The sequence below is a fragment of the Macaca thibetana genome, chromosome 5 (genome assembly GCF_024542745.1).
Source record: "Macaca thibetana thibetana isolate TM-01 chromosome 5, ASM2454274v1, whole genome shotgun sequence".
Classification (NCBI taxonomy): Eukaryota; Metazoa; Chordata; class Mammalia; order Primates; family Cercopithecidae; genus Macaca; species Macaca thibetana.
Window position 1 is genome coordinate 127,701,500 of NC_065582.1, and position 18,348 is coordinate 127,719,847.

Here is an 18,348-nt window from a genome sequence, read left to right on the forward strand (position 1 = left end):
GGCTGAGGCGGGTAGATCATGAGGTCAGGAGTTCAAGCCCATCCCAGTCAACATGGTGAAACCCTGTCTCTACTAATATACAAAAAAAAAAGAAGCTAGGCATGGTGATGCACACCTGTAGTCCCAGCTACTCAGGAGGCTGAGGCAGGGGAATCACTTGAACCTGGGAGGCGGAAGTTGTAATGAACTGAGATAGCGCCATTGCACTCCAGCCTGGTAACAGAGTAAGACTCCGTCTCAAAAAAAATAAAAACATCGAAACAAAATATTACTATAATAAAAAGGGTTATTGCATAATGACAAAAGATTTAACTCAACAGCAAGATAAAATAATTCTAAATATAACACACTAATAATACTGTTTCTGTTTAAAAAAATAAACATTAACTGAACTACAATGAAAAGCAGAAAAATCAATAATCACAAAGGAAGATTTTAACATATTCTCAGTGTTGGATAAAACAAGCATATAAGAAAAATAAATAAGAATTTGGAAGATTTGAACAACACAATTTAACATGAACTAATGAACATATATGAAATACTTTTCAAGAACAAGAGGGTTTTTTTTAGTTGACTATATTCTGAACCAAAAAGCAAACATCAAGAATCAAAGAAATAAATTCTTATATGGTGTATACTCGGATCATAGGGCAGTTCTGTCACAAATAAATAACCAGGAAATAACCTAGAAAATGTCCATGTTTGGAAATTCAGAAATATACTTTTAAATAACTCAGGGATTAAGAAAAATATAACGGAAATGAGAAACTATTGTTAACAATCAAAATTTCCAGGATACATACCAAGCTGTTCCTATAGGAAAATGTATTCCTTAAATGCATATTTGAGGGGGAAAAAGGCTGGAAATTAGAGAAGCATCTATCTCAACAAATTAGGAAAAGGAGCTGCAAAATAAACCCATACAAATAAGTAGAAGAAATGAAATAATAAAGAACAAAAATTAATGATATTCCTACTAACAAGTCATCAAATCTGGGGGTGGTCTTTGGGACTGCTAACACAGACCATAGATAGATGATTGATAAATACACAGAAAGACACAGAGAGAAGGAATAAGCACTTTTAAAATCAGGTTTACATTCACAAGATAAATGAATTTGCATATCTAATCATTGTATTTCTTCTTATTGCCAAAAAAGGAATTTCTACTCATATTTTTTCGATTCAATATATGCATTTACTCACCTTTAGTAACTTGATTTCTCGCATTGCAATCTTTTTAACCATTTTGTCATCGTCACTTTCTAAGAACTTCTTTATGGCCACAATTCTTCCAGTATCTTTATTCCTACACTTCACCACCATTCCATAACTCCCTTCTCCAACCAATCCCAGGTTTTCATATTTTTCCATTTTAACTTAAAGTCAGTAGACACTTTTTGCTGTGAAAACCAAAACACAGAATTAACAACATTGAGTATGTTAATTTCCTCCACCTTCCCAGCAAATTAATTCTTCCCTGCTTGTCTTCCATATTACATGGCTGTCCTGTATTAATTCACAATTTCCTAGTGTTTCTATATGTAAACTACGTTTTCAAAATGGTCACACACATTAATCTATGTTTTCAAAATGGTCACACACATTTCATAATAGACAAGGCAAATGGAATTGAAGCCATTAACTTTAAATTACTAAATGTCATGTTAATGAAATTCCATATATTTTTAATTATAATAAAGCAATACTTGAGCTATCATACATAACAATTACAACTCACTTTAAAAAGCACAATTCCAGCCTGGGCAACATAGCAAGATTCTCTCTCTACAAAAAACATTTTTAAATTAGCTGGGTGTGGTGGTATATGCCTGTGGTCCCAGTTACTTGGGAGGCTGAGGCAGAAGAATTGCTTGAGCCCAGGAGGTTGAGGCTGCAGCGAACTGTGATGGCACTGCACACCAGCCTGAGCAATGGAGAGAGAATCTGTCTCAAAAACAAAACAAAACAAAACAAATAAACAAAATACACAGGCCAGGTGCAGTGGCTCACGCCTGTAATCCCAGCACTTTAGAAGGCCGAGGCGGGCAGATCACCTGAGGTCAGGAGTTCGAGACCAGCCTGGCCAACATGGTGAACCCCTGTCTCTACTAAAATACAAAAATTAGCCAGGCATGGTACTGCACGCCTATAATCCCAGCTACTTGGGAGGCTGAGGCAGGAGAATCCCTTGAACCCAGGAGGTAGAGGTTGCAGTGAGGCAAGATCACACTACTGCACTCCAGCCTGGGCGACAGAGTGAGACTCTGTCTCAAAAAAAAAAACAGCACAATTCCTTTTCACTCAAAGATGCATAACTGAATTTGGTGGGGGTTTTGTTTGTTTATTTGTTTGTTTTTGAGACGGAGTCCTGCTCTGTTGCCCAGGCTGGAGTGCAGTGGTGCAATTTAGGCTCACTGCAACCTCCACCTCCTGGGTTCAAGTAATTCTCCTGCCTCAGCCTCTGAGTAGCAGGGATTACAGGCGTGAGCCACTACACCCGGTTAAGTTTTGTATTTTCATAGAGACCGGGTTTTGCCATGTTGCCCAGGCTGGTCTCGAACTCCTGACCTCAAGCGATCCACCCACCTTGGCCTCCCAAAGTGCTGGGATTACAGGCGTGAGCCACAGAGCCCAGCCTGAATTTTGTTTTAATGAAGATCAACTTTTTTGTTACACTGGATTTAGATCCATGTTGGAAATACTTACGCACCTTCCACTTAATTGGAAAAAAAATACTTGATCACATAACAAATTAACACAGAGCATCTTTCATAAAATATTTTTCTTTTCTTTTCTTTTTTTTTTTTTTTTTGAAATAGAGTCTCGTGCACTGGCGTGATCTCGGTTTACTGCAACCTCTGCCTCCCGGGTTCAACCGATTCCCTGCTTCTGCCTCCCCAGTAGCTGGGATTACAGGCCCCGCTACCACACTCAGCTAATTTTTGTACTTTTAGTAGAGACGGGATTTCGCCATGTTGCTGTTACTACATTGAACTTAGAAAATAAGAGTAATGACATCGGTGTATAAGCAGATTTTTAAAATTAAATTAAATTAAATAGTAGTAGTACCAAATACCGTGAAAGTATTTCAAAAATCCTGTTAATGATTACTCACTAATCATTAACTTCATAATTTGATAGTTGAATAATCAATTACTTCATAATTTGAATTTGTGTTCGAAATTTTTTTTTTTTTTTTTTTTTAAACGTAGTCTTGCTCTGTCGCCCAGGCTGGAGTGCAGTGTCGGGATCTCCGCTCACTGCAACCTCCGACCCCCAGGTTCACGTCATTCTCCTGCCTCAGCCTCCCGAGGCTGGGACCACAGGCGCCCGCCACCACGCCCGGCTAATTTTTTGTATTTTTTTAGTAGAGACGGGGTTTCACCGTGTTAGCCAGGATGGTCTCGATCTCCTGACCTCGTGATCCGCCCACCTCGGCCTCCCAAAGTGCTGGGATTACAAGTGTGAGCCACCGCGCCCGGCCTTGAAATATTTTACTCATATTATATGACATTTTCTGAATAAAGGCCAATTCTAAGAGAATCTTTCTTGTTTTACTAATGATTGATGAAGGTCCAGCAATCATTAGACAAAATGTTGGTAGAGAAAAAAATTATTTCAATCCAAATACAGATAGATTTTAACTTATAAGGTTTCATTGCCATGGTATATATAAGCTATTAAACTATAACTCCAATAAGAATAAAAAATGCTGCTCTGAATCCCAATGTGGTTCCAAAAGTTTCAGGAGAAAAAAACAGTCTTTTAATAATCATATATCTAATGACATTCACAGTTGATTTTTTTTCACCTGACAATATAAAAATGTTCATTTATTAAATTTTGGAAAGAGAAAAAATTCTTGCCTAATGTATTAATTGTATACTTACCGCAATCTAAAATTAATTTACTCAGATTGTGAACTGTTTTTCCTGTTTCTCTATTGGAACAGGGATGTAAAGACAAAACAAATATTCTCTTTGTTCTAGCAAACTATGCTAATCCAACGTATACAATACGTTTTCCACACCTGACATATAATAGTTTGAGATTTTATAATATACATATTTTTAATGTAGATATAAGTGGAGAACCAGAAGATTGATCTTGAGGGGTAGGAAATGAAAACAATACCAAAGAACATGAACTTAAATTATTTTAATACCGGTTTTCAGAGTAGATTCTACTACAAACCTTTTACAGAGCAGTGTCCCAGACACTAACTTTCCAGGCATTTGACAATTTACCTTCCATCTCACTTCCAATAACTTTTTTTTTTTTTTTTTGAGACGGAGTCTTGCTCTGTCGCCCAGGCTGGAGTGCAGTGGCACAGTCTTGGCTCACTGCAACCTCTGCCCCTCCAGGTTTAAGCATTTCTCTGTCTCAGCCTCTGGAGTAGCTGGGATTACAGGCGCGTGCCACCATGCCCGGCTAATATTTTTTGTATTTTTAGTAGAGACGGGGTTTCACCATCTTGGCCAGGCTGGTCTTGAACTCCTGACCTCGTGATCCACCTGCCTCGGCCTCCCAAAGTGCTGGGATTACAGGCGTGAGCCACCGTGCCCGGCCTTCCATTAACTATTTTTTAATAAAATATTTGTACTTGAAAAAAATTATCCATATAATTCTATCCCTTCTTAATTTTTGTTCTCTTCCATTAAGAGAGTATGTTTTATTAAGGACTAGGCTTTAGGTTTATCATATCAGTGACAAAAATAGCTTGAATCTATAACCTAGATCATTTTAAAACATTTTGTAAATGGTGTCCTAAATATTTGAAGCATAAAGTGAAAAAAAAAAAAAAACGACTTTAAGCATGCCTGAGGTGTTCTGAAGCATATCACAAGCTAACATTAATGCAAGTTGACTGCTTCAAGTTTATTCTGCCAACCAATTGCACATCTGGACACACCACATTGAACACACCTGCTTTTTCAAGTGGCACTGTCCACAAATACTTTAAACGTATCACAGCCTACAAAGCCTCTTGTTTCCTGAAACTGTTACTCATAAACTATAACTTCTCATGCCTTCTACTCTTGAATGGAAAGGTAATACAAACGAAAAAGAAACCTGGCCAATGGGCAAAGAAACCTGGATGGTTCTAATACCAACAATTTAGATAAAATATTTGGAGAATGCTAATTTTTTATTTTGTTTAAGACAGATTGAAAGGCGGGAGCGAAGTCTTACGCCTGTAATCCCAGCACTTTGGGAGGCCGAGGTGAGCGGATCACCTGAGGTCGGGAGTTCGAGACCAGCCTCACCAACATGGAGAAACCCTGTCTCTACTAAAAATACAAAATTAGCCAGGCGTGGTGGTGATGCCTGTAATCCCAGCTACTTGGGAGGCTGAGGCAGGAGAATCGCTTGAATCCAGAAGGCAGAGGTTGCGGTGAGCCGAGACTAAGCCATTGCACTCCAGCCTGGGCAACAAGAGCGAAACTCCGTTTCAAAAAAAAAAAAAGAAAAAGAAAAAGAAAAGACAGATTGAAATCTTTTATAGGTCAAAGAACGAGATAATAGAAGCTTTAAAAAGTACTTATACTTACCGTTTCTTCAATCCGTTCGCATAGAAAGACCCAAAGGTTTTCAACTTGGAAACAAATTTGAGGTGAAATGCATATCGCTCGCAGGTCCAAAAGATGCTGCCTAGCAAACTAGCAATTCCAGCGCTGTTGTGATTTCTTCTGCGGACGCAGTCACGAGTCCAGGGCGAAGCAGGCAGGGAGGCAGGTGGGCCTCCGTCCGCCGCAAGCTCACACTTAGGAGGACCTCCGGCCGCATGCTGTCGTCGTCAAGGCAACGACCTCACTCTGTCCCCAACCATAGGCACAAAGTCTTGGGAGAGAGATACAGCACAGGTCAGAATGCGTTCACGGCAGGCATCAACGCTTGTGAAGGCCAAGGGCTAGAGAGCAATTAGCTGGGTGAGAGGCAGCACCTCCCAGCTCGTAAGGCGCCCAGTACCTGGAGTCTGGGAACCTGCACCGCTCCAACTACCCCTGGGCGAAGGCGTTGGCCGCGGAGCTGGAAGGGGGCGGTTCCTCACCGCCCCGAGGGCCCCAGGCCTCCCTTGTTCTGATTGGCCGAGCCGTGTCGTCACGAGCCATGATTGGTTCAGGGCCAACCACCCCGCCCCTTCACCTAGGGCTCGGCCCAGGTTCTGCTCCCTGACACGCAGAGGCCCTGCGTCCCCACACGCCTTGGTTCTCGTCAGGAGGCGCGTTTCTGCCTTCGCCAGGGGAAGGAGGCGATTGTGATGCCCACGCGAAGGGTAAAGGTGGCGGTTATGTAGGACTGCGAAGACTATGCAAAATGCGATACGGTTTCCCTCACAGCCACGCCGCTGGGCAGGGGAGGGCCCAGGCCCCCTGAGTCGCGAAGGCGCGGCCTGACAGCGATTCCAAGCTTCCTTTCCGTTCTGGGCGGTGGGGCCAGTGTGAGCCAGGTAGGAGATGACGGTGATAGTCTAGGAGGTGATGATTAGTAGGCGAGGCAAGTGGAAGAAGGTAGGTGATGACAGACCTGATGTTAGGAGGGACCTTGGGGAGGCCAGTCTGGCCATTGAAAGTGAGGGAAAACACTTTGAGATGGAGGAAGGGGAAGAGAGGGAATGAGTGGAATGGGAAAGTGCTGGGATGGCTGGGGATCTGGAGGACACGCACAACATCCGCGTATGGCAGCCAAATGGGGTGGAGTTAGGGCTTGCCATAAAACTTGCCTTAAATGCAAAAATGCAGCTCAATCCATGACTGAGCAAGACTGGTAGGTCAGAATCATGCACAGGCTTAAATCACACAGGAACAGAGCCTTCCCCATTTTCAGGGGATCTGAGGCAGCGAGGAGGCCATAAGGCCAGTAATATTTTACTTTCAATCATGATAACTAAACGTTTCGTGATCATTTTGGTCTCTAAACTACTTTGATTTAGGGAATAGAGTGTTCTGGATAGCAGACAAATGTCTACCATATACCCTAGTCAATATTAAGGTATTAATAATTAATGTTAAGGTATTGATTCTTTCTTGTACATTAAGAAATAGACATTCTTTTTATAGTCTTTTGTGAGTTTGGTTAGTTTGCATTAATCTCCCAGTGGTTTTACCTTGGTCAAACTGCTTCAAATCTAGTTCCTGAACCTTAATAATTGAGAACCAGACCTGAGGTCTAGTTATGTCTTTGAATAGAATTATTTGGTCAATTCAAGATGTGAGTCTTAATGTAGCAATTAGCTCTATCCTTATCTGTGACCAAGTTGTGAGAAACCTTGTCCCATTTTGGTACCTCTATAGGCTATAAGAGACTCTGATGAACTTCTTTTGTATGGGGGTAGATTCAATTTTGTTGGGCCTGAGGCTCAAAAACAAAAGCGCAAAACTATTTTACTTTTGCAATTTTATAGTCATATGCAACCATATAACCTTTTAAGGCCCCTTCATGCAAGAGGCCTAGAAGCTTAAACGGTCCGTTCATACCTCACAGGGAACCAAAGGATAAAGACTGAAAATACTGGATTTGGCAAACAAGTGATGCTTTAGAAAACAATTTCAGCCAGATGCCGTGGCTCATGCCTGTAATCCCAGCACTTTGGGAGGCTGAGGTGGGCGGATCACCTGAGGTCAGGAGTTCAAGACCAGCCAGGCCAACATGGTGAAACCCCGTCTCTACTAAAACTACAAAAATTAGCTGAGCATGGTTGTGGGTGCCTGTAATCTCAGCTACTTGGGAGGCTGAGGTAGAATTGCTTGATTCCCCGAGAGGCTGAGGTTGCAGTGAACCAAGTGCACCACTGCACACCAGCCTGGGTGACACAGTGAGACTCTGTCTCAAAAAAATAAAAATAAATAAAAAGAAAACAATTTCAATAAGAACTAAGTTTGAAAGCCAGTTGTAGAGGACAAAGGGTATTAAAGACTTACACATTCTGGCCATCTACAGGATTGTTATAGAGAAGGTATTATGTAGAAACAGGATTGTGTTACTATTTTTTCTTTCTTTCTTTCTTTTTCTGAGGCAGAGTCTTGCTCTGTTGCCCAGGCTGGAGTGCAGCAGCACAATCTCGGCTCACTGCAACCTCCGCTTCCCAGGTTTAAGCCATTCTTCTGTCTCAGCCTCCCAGGTAACTGGGATTACAGGCGCCCACCACTATGCTCAGCTAACTTTTTTATATTTTTAGTAGAGATGGGGTTTCGCCATGTTGACCCGACTGGTCTTGAAATCCTAACCTCAGTTGATCCGCCCGCCTCAGCCTCCCAAAGTGCTGGGATTACAGGCGTGACCCATCGCACCGAACCTATTTTTTCATTTTGAAGCGGGAAATGTTTATAGGGAAAAAGAGTAGAGAGAGACCTTAAAGAGGCAAGAAAAGGAATAATTAATGAAAAACCAAGGAGAGGTACTGAAGAGTAGGTAATACTGTATGAGAAGGGGTTAGGCTTGAAGAGGTTTAGAGAAAATGGAAAAAACTGAGAAAAGTGTAGGGCATACACTGCGGGCCCAGGTCATCTCAGTAAAAGAACTTTATTTTTGGATAAAAAGGTAATGGTGAGATAGAGGATTAAGGATTTGAGAGCAGAAATACGCTAGAATAGTTACGAAGTCATTTTGATATAAAAGGAACACAAAATAGTAAAAATGTGCTCACTTGAGCCTGAACACCATGAATTTACAGTGAACCAACTGACACTGGTGCCCAGAATTGGGCAACCCCAAAGGAAAGAATGGAGAAAACAGATGGTATTCCATCAGTTCTCTAAAAGAGCCACCTCTTTTAGAGAACTGATAATGCAACAAGATTAAACAAAGGAGTTAAGGAATTTCAGAACAAGGATCACTGAGAAAAAAAAGTGAATCAAAGATGCTGGAGAAAATACCACTAAAATTGCTTGCCATGGGCTCCTGCTAGATAGGAAGATAAATTTTGACAGCAGTTAGCTAATAAACTGAAAACAAGCCAGGCACGGTGGCTCACACCTGTAATCCCAGCACTTTGGGAGGCCAAGGCGGGTGGACCACAAGGTCAGGAGTTTGAGACCATTCTGGCTAACATGGTGAAACCCCATCTCTACTAAAAATACAAAAAAATTAGCTAGGCGTGGTGGCAGACGCCTGTAGTCCCAGCTACTTGGGAGGCTGAGACAGGAGAATGGTGTGAACCCGGGAGGCGGAGCTTGCAGTGAGCCGAGATTGTGCCACTGCACTCCAGCCTGGGCGACAGGGCAAGACTCTGTCTCAAAAATAAATAAATAAATAAATAAATAAATAAATAAATAAATAAACTGAAAACAGAGGCACCGAGGGTCTGGAAGTCATCATAGGCATGAAGAATAAGTTTAAGAATAAGTTTAAAGGCGCAATATAGGAGGAAAAAGTTATCAGAGAAAGCAGTTTGTGTATTCCAGTTGTTGGAATTGGCACAGGATGATCAGTTCTAAAGGGTGGAGTATTTGGCTGGTTCTTGGGTAGCTGAAGTTGAGTGGAAAATGTCATTGAGTTCAAAGAAACTTGAGGTTACAGTATGAAAAGTTCATTAACATGAACTACCCAAGTAGGACTATAGTGGAAGAGGCTCAGAAAGACATGATTCACTGAAGAAAGTGAAAATGTTCCAAAAATCTAAAGAAAACAGTATGGGAGTGCATGAGGTGGATGTCAAGAGAGGACAGCTCGAGAGATGGCAATAGCAGTGAAATAAATGTGAAATAGATTAAGGACCATATGACCCAGCAATTCCACTTCCAGGTATTATAAGAGAAATAAAAACATGTTCACGTAAAAACTTACACACAAATGCTCACAACAGCATTATTAATAGCCAAAAAATATATATATATAGAAAAAACCCAAATGTCCATCAGCTGAGGAATAAAATGTGGTGTATTCAACTTAATGGAATATTACTCAACCATAAAAGAAAGTGCTGATACATGATGGATGAATCTTGAAAACACTATGCCAAGGGAAAGAAGCCAGACACAAAAAGGCACATATTATACAAAGTGTCCAGCCTAGGCAAATCCATAGAAACAGAAAGTACATCAGTGGTTACCAGGGGCTATGGTTAGATGGGAATGGTAAGTGACTACAGATAGGTATGAGGTTTCTTTTTGGGGTGATGAAAATGTTCTGGAATTAGGTAGTGGTGATGGTTGTATAACCTTGTGAATATACTAAAAACCACTGAATTGTACACTGAAAAAGGTGAATTTTATGTAATTTGTATCTCAACTTAAAAATAATAGACTAGAGGGGGATTAGAAATTATAGCCTGCCCAGAAATATTTTCCAATGAATTTATATATTTTAGTTTAGAGTAGACCCATTCTTCCTCACATTAGCAATCATCTCTTAAATTTCTGTCCACAACAATCATTTTCTACATATCTTGACATCCAAAAAACAATGTGCTTGGGCCATTTTCTTGCCCATCCCCCACTAGTCACCCCAAAAAGTCACTCACTTAAGCTCCATGAGATCCTGACTGATGAGGTTTTGGCATCACCTCAATTGAGTCACCAAATGAAAGGGCCGTAAAATCTTTAGACTACAAAAGGTTCTTCATTATCAGTATATTATAGAACATGCAAAAATGAATACATTTCCCCATTCTATTAAGAAAATGGACTGACTCATTTTGAAGTTTTAAGTTTTTTTGATGAGAGGACATTTGCTAAACCTAGTAGTTTAATGACTTGATTACTACATTAAAAGATTATGAAGACAACTAGATTTGAAAACCTAAAGTATAAGGTGCCACTTATTTTGCCAAGTTCAACATATACCACACCTTGCTGTATCAGCCACCAGCATCTATACCATAGTGGTTGTGAACATAGGAATCCATTCCTCAAATATTAAAAATAGTATATATTCTTTCCTACTTAGTTAACCATGGTAATAAATAAAATAGTATACCTTCTGGTTGTTTGCACTAGTAACATGCCTCTTATTACCCTCCCTTACTTTTCATTTCCTTCTAGCCTCACCCCATTCCTCTGTTCATCCTCCTCATAGCAAAACTCCAGAAAAAGTTGGTGTTCATTAGTTCAATTTCTGAAAATCCAGTCCTTTCTTGGGCTTCATCCTTATTACTTCGTTGAAATAGTTCTTACCAAAGTCACTATGGCCTACATACTGCCAAAGACATCTGTAGCGGAGCTTACTAGCTACTCACAATAAGCTGATTTCTCTTTTACCTGTATGCATGGCTTATTTTTTGCAACCACCATGAAGTTGGGAATGGCTATGTGATTGAATTCAAGCCAATGGAATATGAGATGTGTACATTCCCATTCCTGGCCCATAAAAATCTAGCACTCATGATCCTCCATGCTCTTTTTCCCTTTCAGTTAGCTATAGTAGAGATTATTCCGTAATCTTGGAGCCACCTATTGAAGTTGGTAGAGCCTTCATTCACCTGTTTTTCTAAATAGCTACATGGGAGGAGGGCCAGACCACTGGCCTTTTCACTGCCACTCTAATACTTTTTAGAGGAAGCAGGGAAAAAAACTATTTTATCTAAGCCATTAGACATTTTGGGATCTATTTATTATAGCAGTTAGCCCACTCTAATTCACTTGCTATTTTATTTGAACTTTCAGCAGCATTTGACACAACTGTCTATCCTTTTCTTCTGATAAACTCTTGAAACTTGGCTTCCCATGACACCAACACTTATCATATTTTGTCTCATTGTTTTATTTGTATGCTCCTCTCCTGTACTATAATCCTAAGTTTTGGAAGTATCTGAGGTCTCATTCGTCAGCCTCATCTCTTCTATACATACTCTTCTTAAGTGATCTCATCTAATCCAAAGGCTGTAAAGATCTATTTGCACCACTCACAGCACAGACTTCTCAGAACTCCAGAATCACACATTTAATTGCCTGACATTTCTTCTTGGATATCCAATTGGCATGTGAAACTTAACATGGCTAAAACAGAACTGTTGATTTCCCCTCCACAATCCACTTCTCCTCTTTCCCTATGTGAGTACCATAGCCTTCCATCCAAGGTGCCCCCAAATCCTATGAGTCAACCTCGAGTCTTCCCTCCCTCACATTCAAAATCCAATCCCTAAGCAACTTTATAGGTTCTACCTCAAAAACATATCTCATTAACTGACCACTAACCACCATCTCCACTGCTACAACCCTTATCCAAGCTACCATCACCTGTCACCTGACAGCTCTTCCTAATTCAGATCACATCAATATTCAGATCCCTACAATCCCGAGTAAAATTCAAAATACAAGACCACCCTCAATTTAGCTCTTCCTACCTCTTAATATCTACCTATTAATATCATCTGCATTATCACTAGAGCCATAATGGCCTTCTTATTGCCCTTTAAGATACCAAACTCCTTCCAAAAACAGGGCCTCCAAATTTTCACTTGGAACACTTTACCCCTGGATTTACTCAAGGCCGTCTTCTCTTCAAATCTTAGGTATACCTCTTTTCATTACCATCCTGGGTAGAACAGCCCCATCTCCGGTCACTATTCTCCTGTACTAGTTCTACCCCAATTAGCCATGTGGTCTTGAACAAATAGCTAACCCTTTGTGCCTGAGTTAACCCTTCTGTAAATCGTACTACTCTCATAGGATTACCATTAGGATTAAATAAGTTGTATTCTGCTCAGGACAAATCAGAACTGAAATTGACATGCTTGCTGCCTCTCTCCCTCAAAATACAAATTTCCTAAAGGTAGGTTGCATCTGCTGTACTGCCAGCCAGCATCTAGGCAAGTTTCCGGCACATATTCAGTGCCGGTATTCATTAATGGATATACAAGTTCTTCTCACATCTTTCACATATATGTGTTACTTTATTATTTGTGCCTGCCTTGAAACACCACTCTAAGTCATTCCAAATCACCTTCCAATGAAATGTCTCACATCTGCTTTCTATTCCAAAAAGCTCGTCACTGTGTCAGGCAGTTTTTTTGTTTGTTTTTAACTTCTCCAAGCTTTAGTTCGCCTCTTAAAAAACTCCTTTAAAGAGGATTATCAGAATAAAAGGTATAATGTATATAAAATGACAGGTCATCAAAAAATATTCCCTTTTTCATAGACACAGTATTCAACATCTATTAACTTCTGTTCCAAGTCCCCACTCTGCCTTATTACTTAATGCTGTGCTTCCTCAATATAATTCCTGATTAAGGGATCCTTAATTTTAGGCCTGCTAGTGGTAGAGACTGAGTTTACAATTTTCTAAAATAAAGCCAGGATAAAAATGCATTCCATTCAAAGTTTACATTCCTGGTGTTTAAAATCCCTTTTCTAAAATTTAATGACTCATTCTGAAGTTGATTTTATAGCCCTTTATTTTTGAGACAGGATTTCACTGTTTTCCGGACTGGAGTGCAAGTGGTGTGAACATGGCTCACTGAAGCCTCGACCTCCTGGGCTCAAGCGATCCTCCCACATCAGCCCCTTAGTAGCTGAGACTACAGGCATGTGCTAACATGCTTGGTTAATTTATTTTTTGTGGAGACCAGGTCTTGCCATGTTTCCCAGGCTGGTCTTGAATTCCTGTGCTCAAGTGATCTTCCTGCTTCAGCCTCCCAATGTGCTAAGATTACAGGTGTGAGCCGCCACACCCAGCCTGTGTCACCCTTTAAAGCAGATCGACACTTTGATAATTCATCATTCAAACTGTCTCATACTATAGTATCCTAAGCCTCCATATCTTTGGCTGTAAACAAGTAGACTTAGCTTGCTTAAATCAGATGCTATTTCTCCCTCAGATGTAATAGTCCTAGACTATAACAGCTTACCAGTTCTGCTTCCATTCTTGTGATTATACCACCTATTTTCAGTACAGCATATTTTATCACTCTGATGCTTTCTTCTTTAATGGCTTCCTAAGGCAAGTAGAAAAAAAATCCAAATAAACTCCTTACCCTGGCTTACGAGCTTGAGAGAATTCTGTCTTCTACCTCACCTCTTACCACTTTGCCACTCCTTGACTCACTCCATCCAACCTCTTCCAGTTACCCTCCAAGCTATTCCAGTTTTACAGACTGCATTAGCTAGTCCTTTTGGTGGTGTGTCCCTGCATTAAATGTCAACTCTAGAATGGGTGACTGGGGAACACCTGCCTCAAGTTGCCACTGAGAGGCTTTGTATTATCTTAATGTTCTACATCACATTTACAACTACTTCTCCATTATCAAGTAACTACTCTCTGGGAGACCAATGGCCTATTCATTCATGTATCCTTAACATCAATAATAGGTCCTAGTGCACTGAGGTGCTTAATAAACATTGTTCAGGCTGGGCATGGTGGCTCACGCCTGTAATCCCAACACTTTGAGAGGCCGAGGTGGGCGGATCACCTGAGGTCGGGAGTTTGAGACCAGGCTGACCAACATGGAGAAACCCCGTCTCCACTAAAAATACAAAATTAGCCGGGCGTGGTGGTGCATGCCTGTAATCCCAGCTACTCAGGAGGCTGAGGCAGGAGAATCACTTGAATCCAGGAGGTGGAGGGTGCAGTGAGCCGAGACCACGCCATTGCACTCCAGCCTGGGCAACAAAGAGCGAAACTCCGTCTCAAAAAAATAAATAAAAAATAAAAAATAAAGAGTAAACACTGTTCAATGGTTGGTCTTCACTAAAACAATGAACTATATAAAACAGAAATATCTGAAGAAAAAAATACATACGCCAAGTCATTCATAGGAACCATGTATGGGCTGCATTATGAGAGCTCATTATTTTGGATCATCTGTATTTTCCATACTGTGCACAGCATGTATTTGTTTTTAATTGTGGTAAAATACACATATTTCATGTATTATTTTCAAAATAAAAAGGGCATAAGTCAAGGGAGCCAAACACAATGTACGAAGTAAGAAACACTCCTAGCTAGACTGATCTTTTCAAGTCTTACATCAAAATCCCATAAAGCATTTCTCTAGCACTCCTGTCCCTCCTTTAAAGATTTTTTCCCCCTCTTGTGTTCCTATCCTTCACATTTTATTTCCCCAATTATTCAAGTGAGGAACTTGAGATTCTTTGATACTACCCTTTTTCTCACCAAGACCTGGGCATATTACCTTCAAATATTCCAAATGCATCAACTTTAGATTTCTAGCACTGCCACTCTAGTCTAAGCTATAATAGCTCTTGACTGAAATATTGCAAAATCCCTTTACCTGGTTTACTCCAATACATCATTATCGAACTCCTTCAATTTGTTTACTCTGTAGCAAGAGACATTTCAAAATAGAAATCCTGTCACTAATTACCTTCCCCCTGCACCTACCTACCTGCCAAAAATCACCAGCTTCCCCATTGCAGTTGGTAGGGATAAAGACCAACCTCTGTTAGGCCAACTAGACTCTTTACTGTCTGACTCCTAGCTATTCTTCTAAATAGGCACCTACTCAATTTCCCCATAGGGCTTCTTCAGGGGCCTTTTTAACTTAAGAGTGGGAATCTTATTTAATCATTTTTCTTTTTTTTCCTTTTTTGAGATGGAGTGTCACTCTTGTTGCCCAGGCTGGAGTGCAACGGCGCAATCTCGGCTCACTGCAACCTCCGCCTCCCAGGTTCAAGCAATTCTTCTGCCTCAGCCTCCCAAGTAGCTGGGATTACAGGCATGCGCCACCATGCCTGGTTAATTTTTTGTATTCTTAGTAGAGACCAGGGTTTCACGATGTTGGTCAGGATGGTCTCAAACTCCTGACCTCAGGTGATCTGCCCACCTCGGCCTCCCGGAGTGCTGGGATTACAGGAGTGAGCCACCGCACCTGGCCTAATCATTTCTTAGTAGTACCTAGAACAGTGCTTGGTATTTTGAAGTTCAATGGCTAATGAATGAACTGAGCCAGTGGAAGTTAGAATAACATGAACAAGTCTTGTGGCAGGGAAAATGGACAATAAAGGAGGAGAGAGACAAAGTATTGAATGGAAAAGATGAGACTTCAAACATTTCTAGGCTGATTAAATCAGAAAAAGAGATGTTCATCATCACAGAGCCAGGTATTCACAGGTTAAGTTGCATAGGGAAAAAAAAAATACATTGTTTTGGACTTACCAATTTTGAATTATCAAAAGGGAACTAGCCAAAAGGATATTTAAAAAGACATGTTTAGAATGCAGGGTAGGTAGACAGCAGAAATGCAATTGAGTCAATAACAGCTAACACTGGCCAGGGGCGGTGGCTCACGCCTATAATCCCAGCACTTTGGGAGGCCGAGGTGGGTGGATCACCTGAGGTCAGGAGTTCAAGACCAGCCTGGCGAACATGGTGAAACCCTGTCTCTACTAAAAATACAAAAATTAGCAGGGCGTGGTGGCAGGCACCTGTAATCTCAGCCACTTGGGAGGCTGTGGCAGGAGAATTGCTGGAATCTGGGAGGCAGAGGTTGCAGTGAGCCGAGATTGCGCTATTGCACTCCAGCCTAAGGCAACAACAGCAAGACTCCATCTCAAAAAAACAAAACACAAAAAAACAGCTAACACCAGTGACATTTTAAGTGCTTTACATGTTAACTCCGTGAGTTCTCACAATCACCCATCCCATTTCACAAATGAGGAGACAGGCACAGAAAAACGCTTACCATTGAATGGTGGAGCTGCCATCCAAGCCCAGGCTGTCTCCAAAGTTCTGCTCTTGATCATCATATAGTATATGGAATTTACTGAGTAGATAATATATGGAAGCCAATGTAGTGCCTGGCCTAAATAAAACAACTCAGAGAAATTTTGTGGGGAAAATAAACAAGGGACAGAAGAAACTAGTAGGGTATGGTGACAATAGAAAAACAGGAGCAGTGAGGCCGGGCATGGTGGCTCACGCCTATAATCCCAGCACTTTGGGAGGCCCTGGCGGGTGGATCACATGAGGTTCGGAGTTCGAGATCAGCCTGGTCAACATGGTGAAACCCCATCTCCACTAAAAATACCAAATTAGCTGGGTGTAGTAGCAGGCGCCTGTAATCCCAGCCACTAGGGAGGTTGGGGCAGGAGAATCACTTGAACCCGGGAGGCGGAGGTTGTGCTGAGCCGAAAGCAAGTCACTGCACTCCAGCCTGGGCAATAAGAGTGAGACTCTGTCTCAACAACAGCAGCAACAAAAAACAGGAGCAGTTACAGGAATATTAGTGTCACAAAAGTGAATGCATTTCAAGGAGGCAACCAGCTTTATCAAACTTTTAGAGGTCAGCTGGGTGCGGTGGCTCATGCCCCATAATCCCAGCACTTTGGGAGGCTGAGGGGCGCGGATTACGAGGTCAGGAGATCGAGACCATCCTGGTTAACACGGTGAAACCCTGTCTCTACTTAAAACACAAAAACTTAGCCTGGCGTGGTGGCAGATGCCTGTAGTCCCAGCTACCTGGGAGGCTGAGGCAGGAGAATTGCTTGAACCTGGGAGGTGGAGGTTGCAGTGAGTAGAGATCGTGCCACTGCACTCCAGCCTGGGTTGACAGAGCAACACTCCGTCTCAAAAAAAAAAAAACTTTAGAGGTCAAAGACAAAGATCAGTTAATTTGGTAATTAACAGAAGGCTAGTAATGTTTCTGTTAATGCGTATTTCTGAATCTGCACTTACAGTATTTTGCCCAACATTTGATAATGCTAAAAAGACTTTTGAAAAATTTCATATATTCTAGACTTCTTATATTTCTGAAGCATGTGAAACATAATGAGTACATGTACTACATAAACAGATTAGACTTCAGTCCTTATCAAAAACTGCCAGAGACTTCTTTAGGAATTATGTACAAATTATTTTCTATGTGAATGTACTTAAATCACAAATTTCTTTCATGACTTAAATTGTTTATCCAGTAATTTTACATGAGAGCACTGGCATCAAACTGATCAAAATAGTCTTCTAACTAGGAAGTCTTATAAACATAAAACTAAAAAAAAAAAAAAAACTTCAAGGGTCTCTATTGATCTGTAGCTAAAATATAAATTATGATGAGCAACTCAACTTCTTGAGTGGCTGTTTTCAAATATGTTGTTCCATAGAAATTCCCAGGACCAAGTACTAATTTGATCTTTCAAATTTGAACCTATTTTCAGCAGTGTGGGATATACATTGTATCCCCTTTAAAAAATGTTTTTCCATAGCCAGAGTTAGATAAATTATTACATTATAATTAGAAGTCAGTTTACAAAAGGTTTAAGTCTTCCTTCCCCCTAAGATGAAGCAATGGTTATTCTGGTTTCTTCCCAGTACAAGTTTGCGAATACTGATTTAGAAATCTTAAAGTGTTATTAATAGTAGATAAAATTCAACAATATCATCCCCTTTAGGAAGGAAAAGGTTCAAGTTCTGAAATTACACATGCCTTAGGACCTCATTTTTCATTGA

At 40.8% G+C, this 18,348-nt stretch overlaps 1 protein-coding gene across 1 annotated transcript in view; it reads right to left on the reverse strand.

Moving 5' to 3' along the window:
- Positions 1-6,031, reverse strand: part of CDKL2 (cyclin dependent kinase like 2) — a 52,807-nt gene extending 46,776 nt beyond the window's left edge. Inside the window, exons 1-3 of the mRNA XM_050790810.1 lie at positions 5,977-6,031; positions 5,559-5,847; positions 1,210-1,406 (exon numbers count right to left, since the gene is read on the reverse strand). Of these exons, the coding sequence (XP_050646767.1) occupies positions 1,210-1,377 (168 nt within the window). The 5' untranslated portion in view covers positions 1,378-1,406; positions 5,559-5,847; positions 5,977-6,031. The remainder of the gene's footprint in view (positions 1-1,209; positions 1,407-5,558; positions 5,848-5,976) is intronic.
- Positions 6,032-18,348: the final 12,317 nt, after the last annotated feature.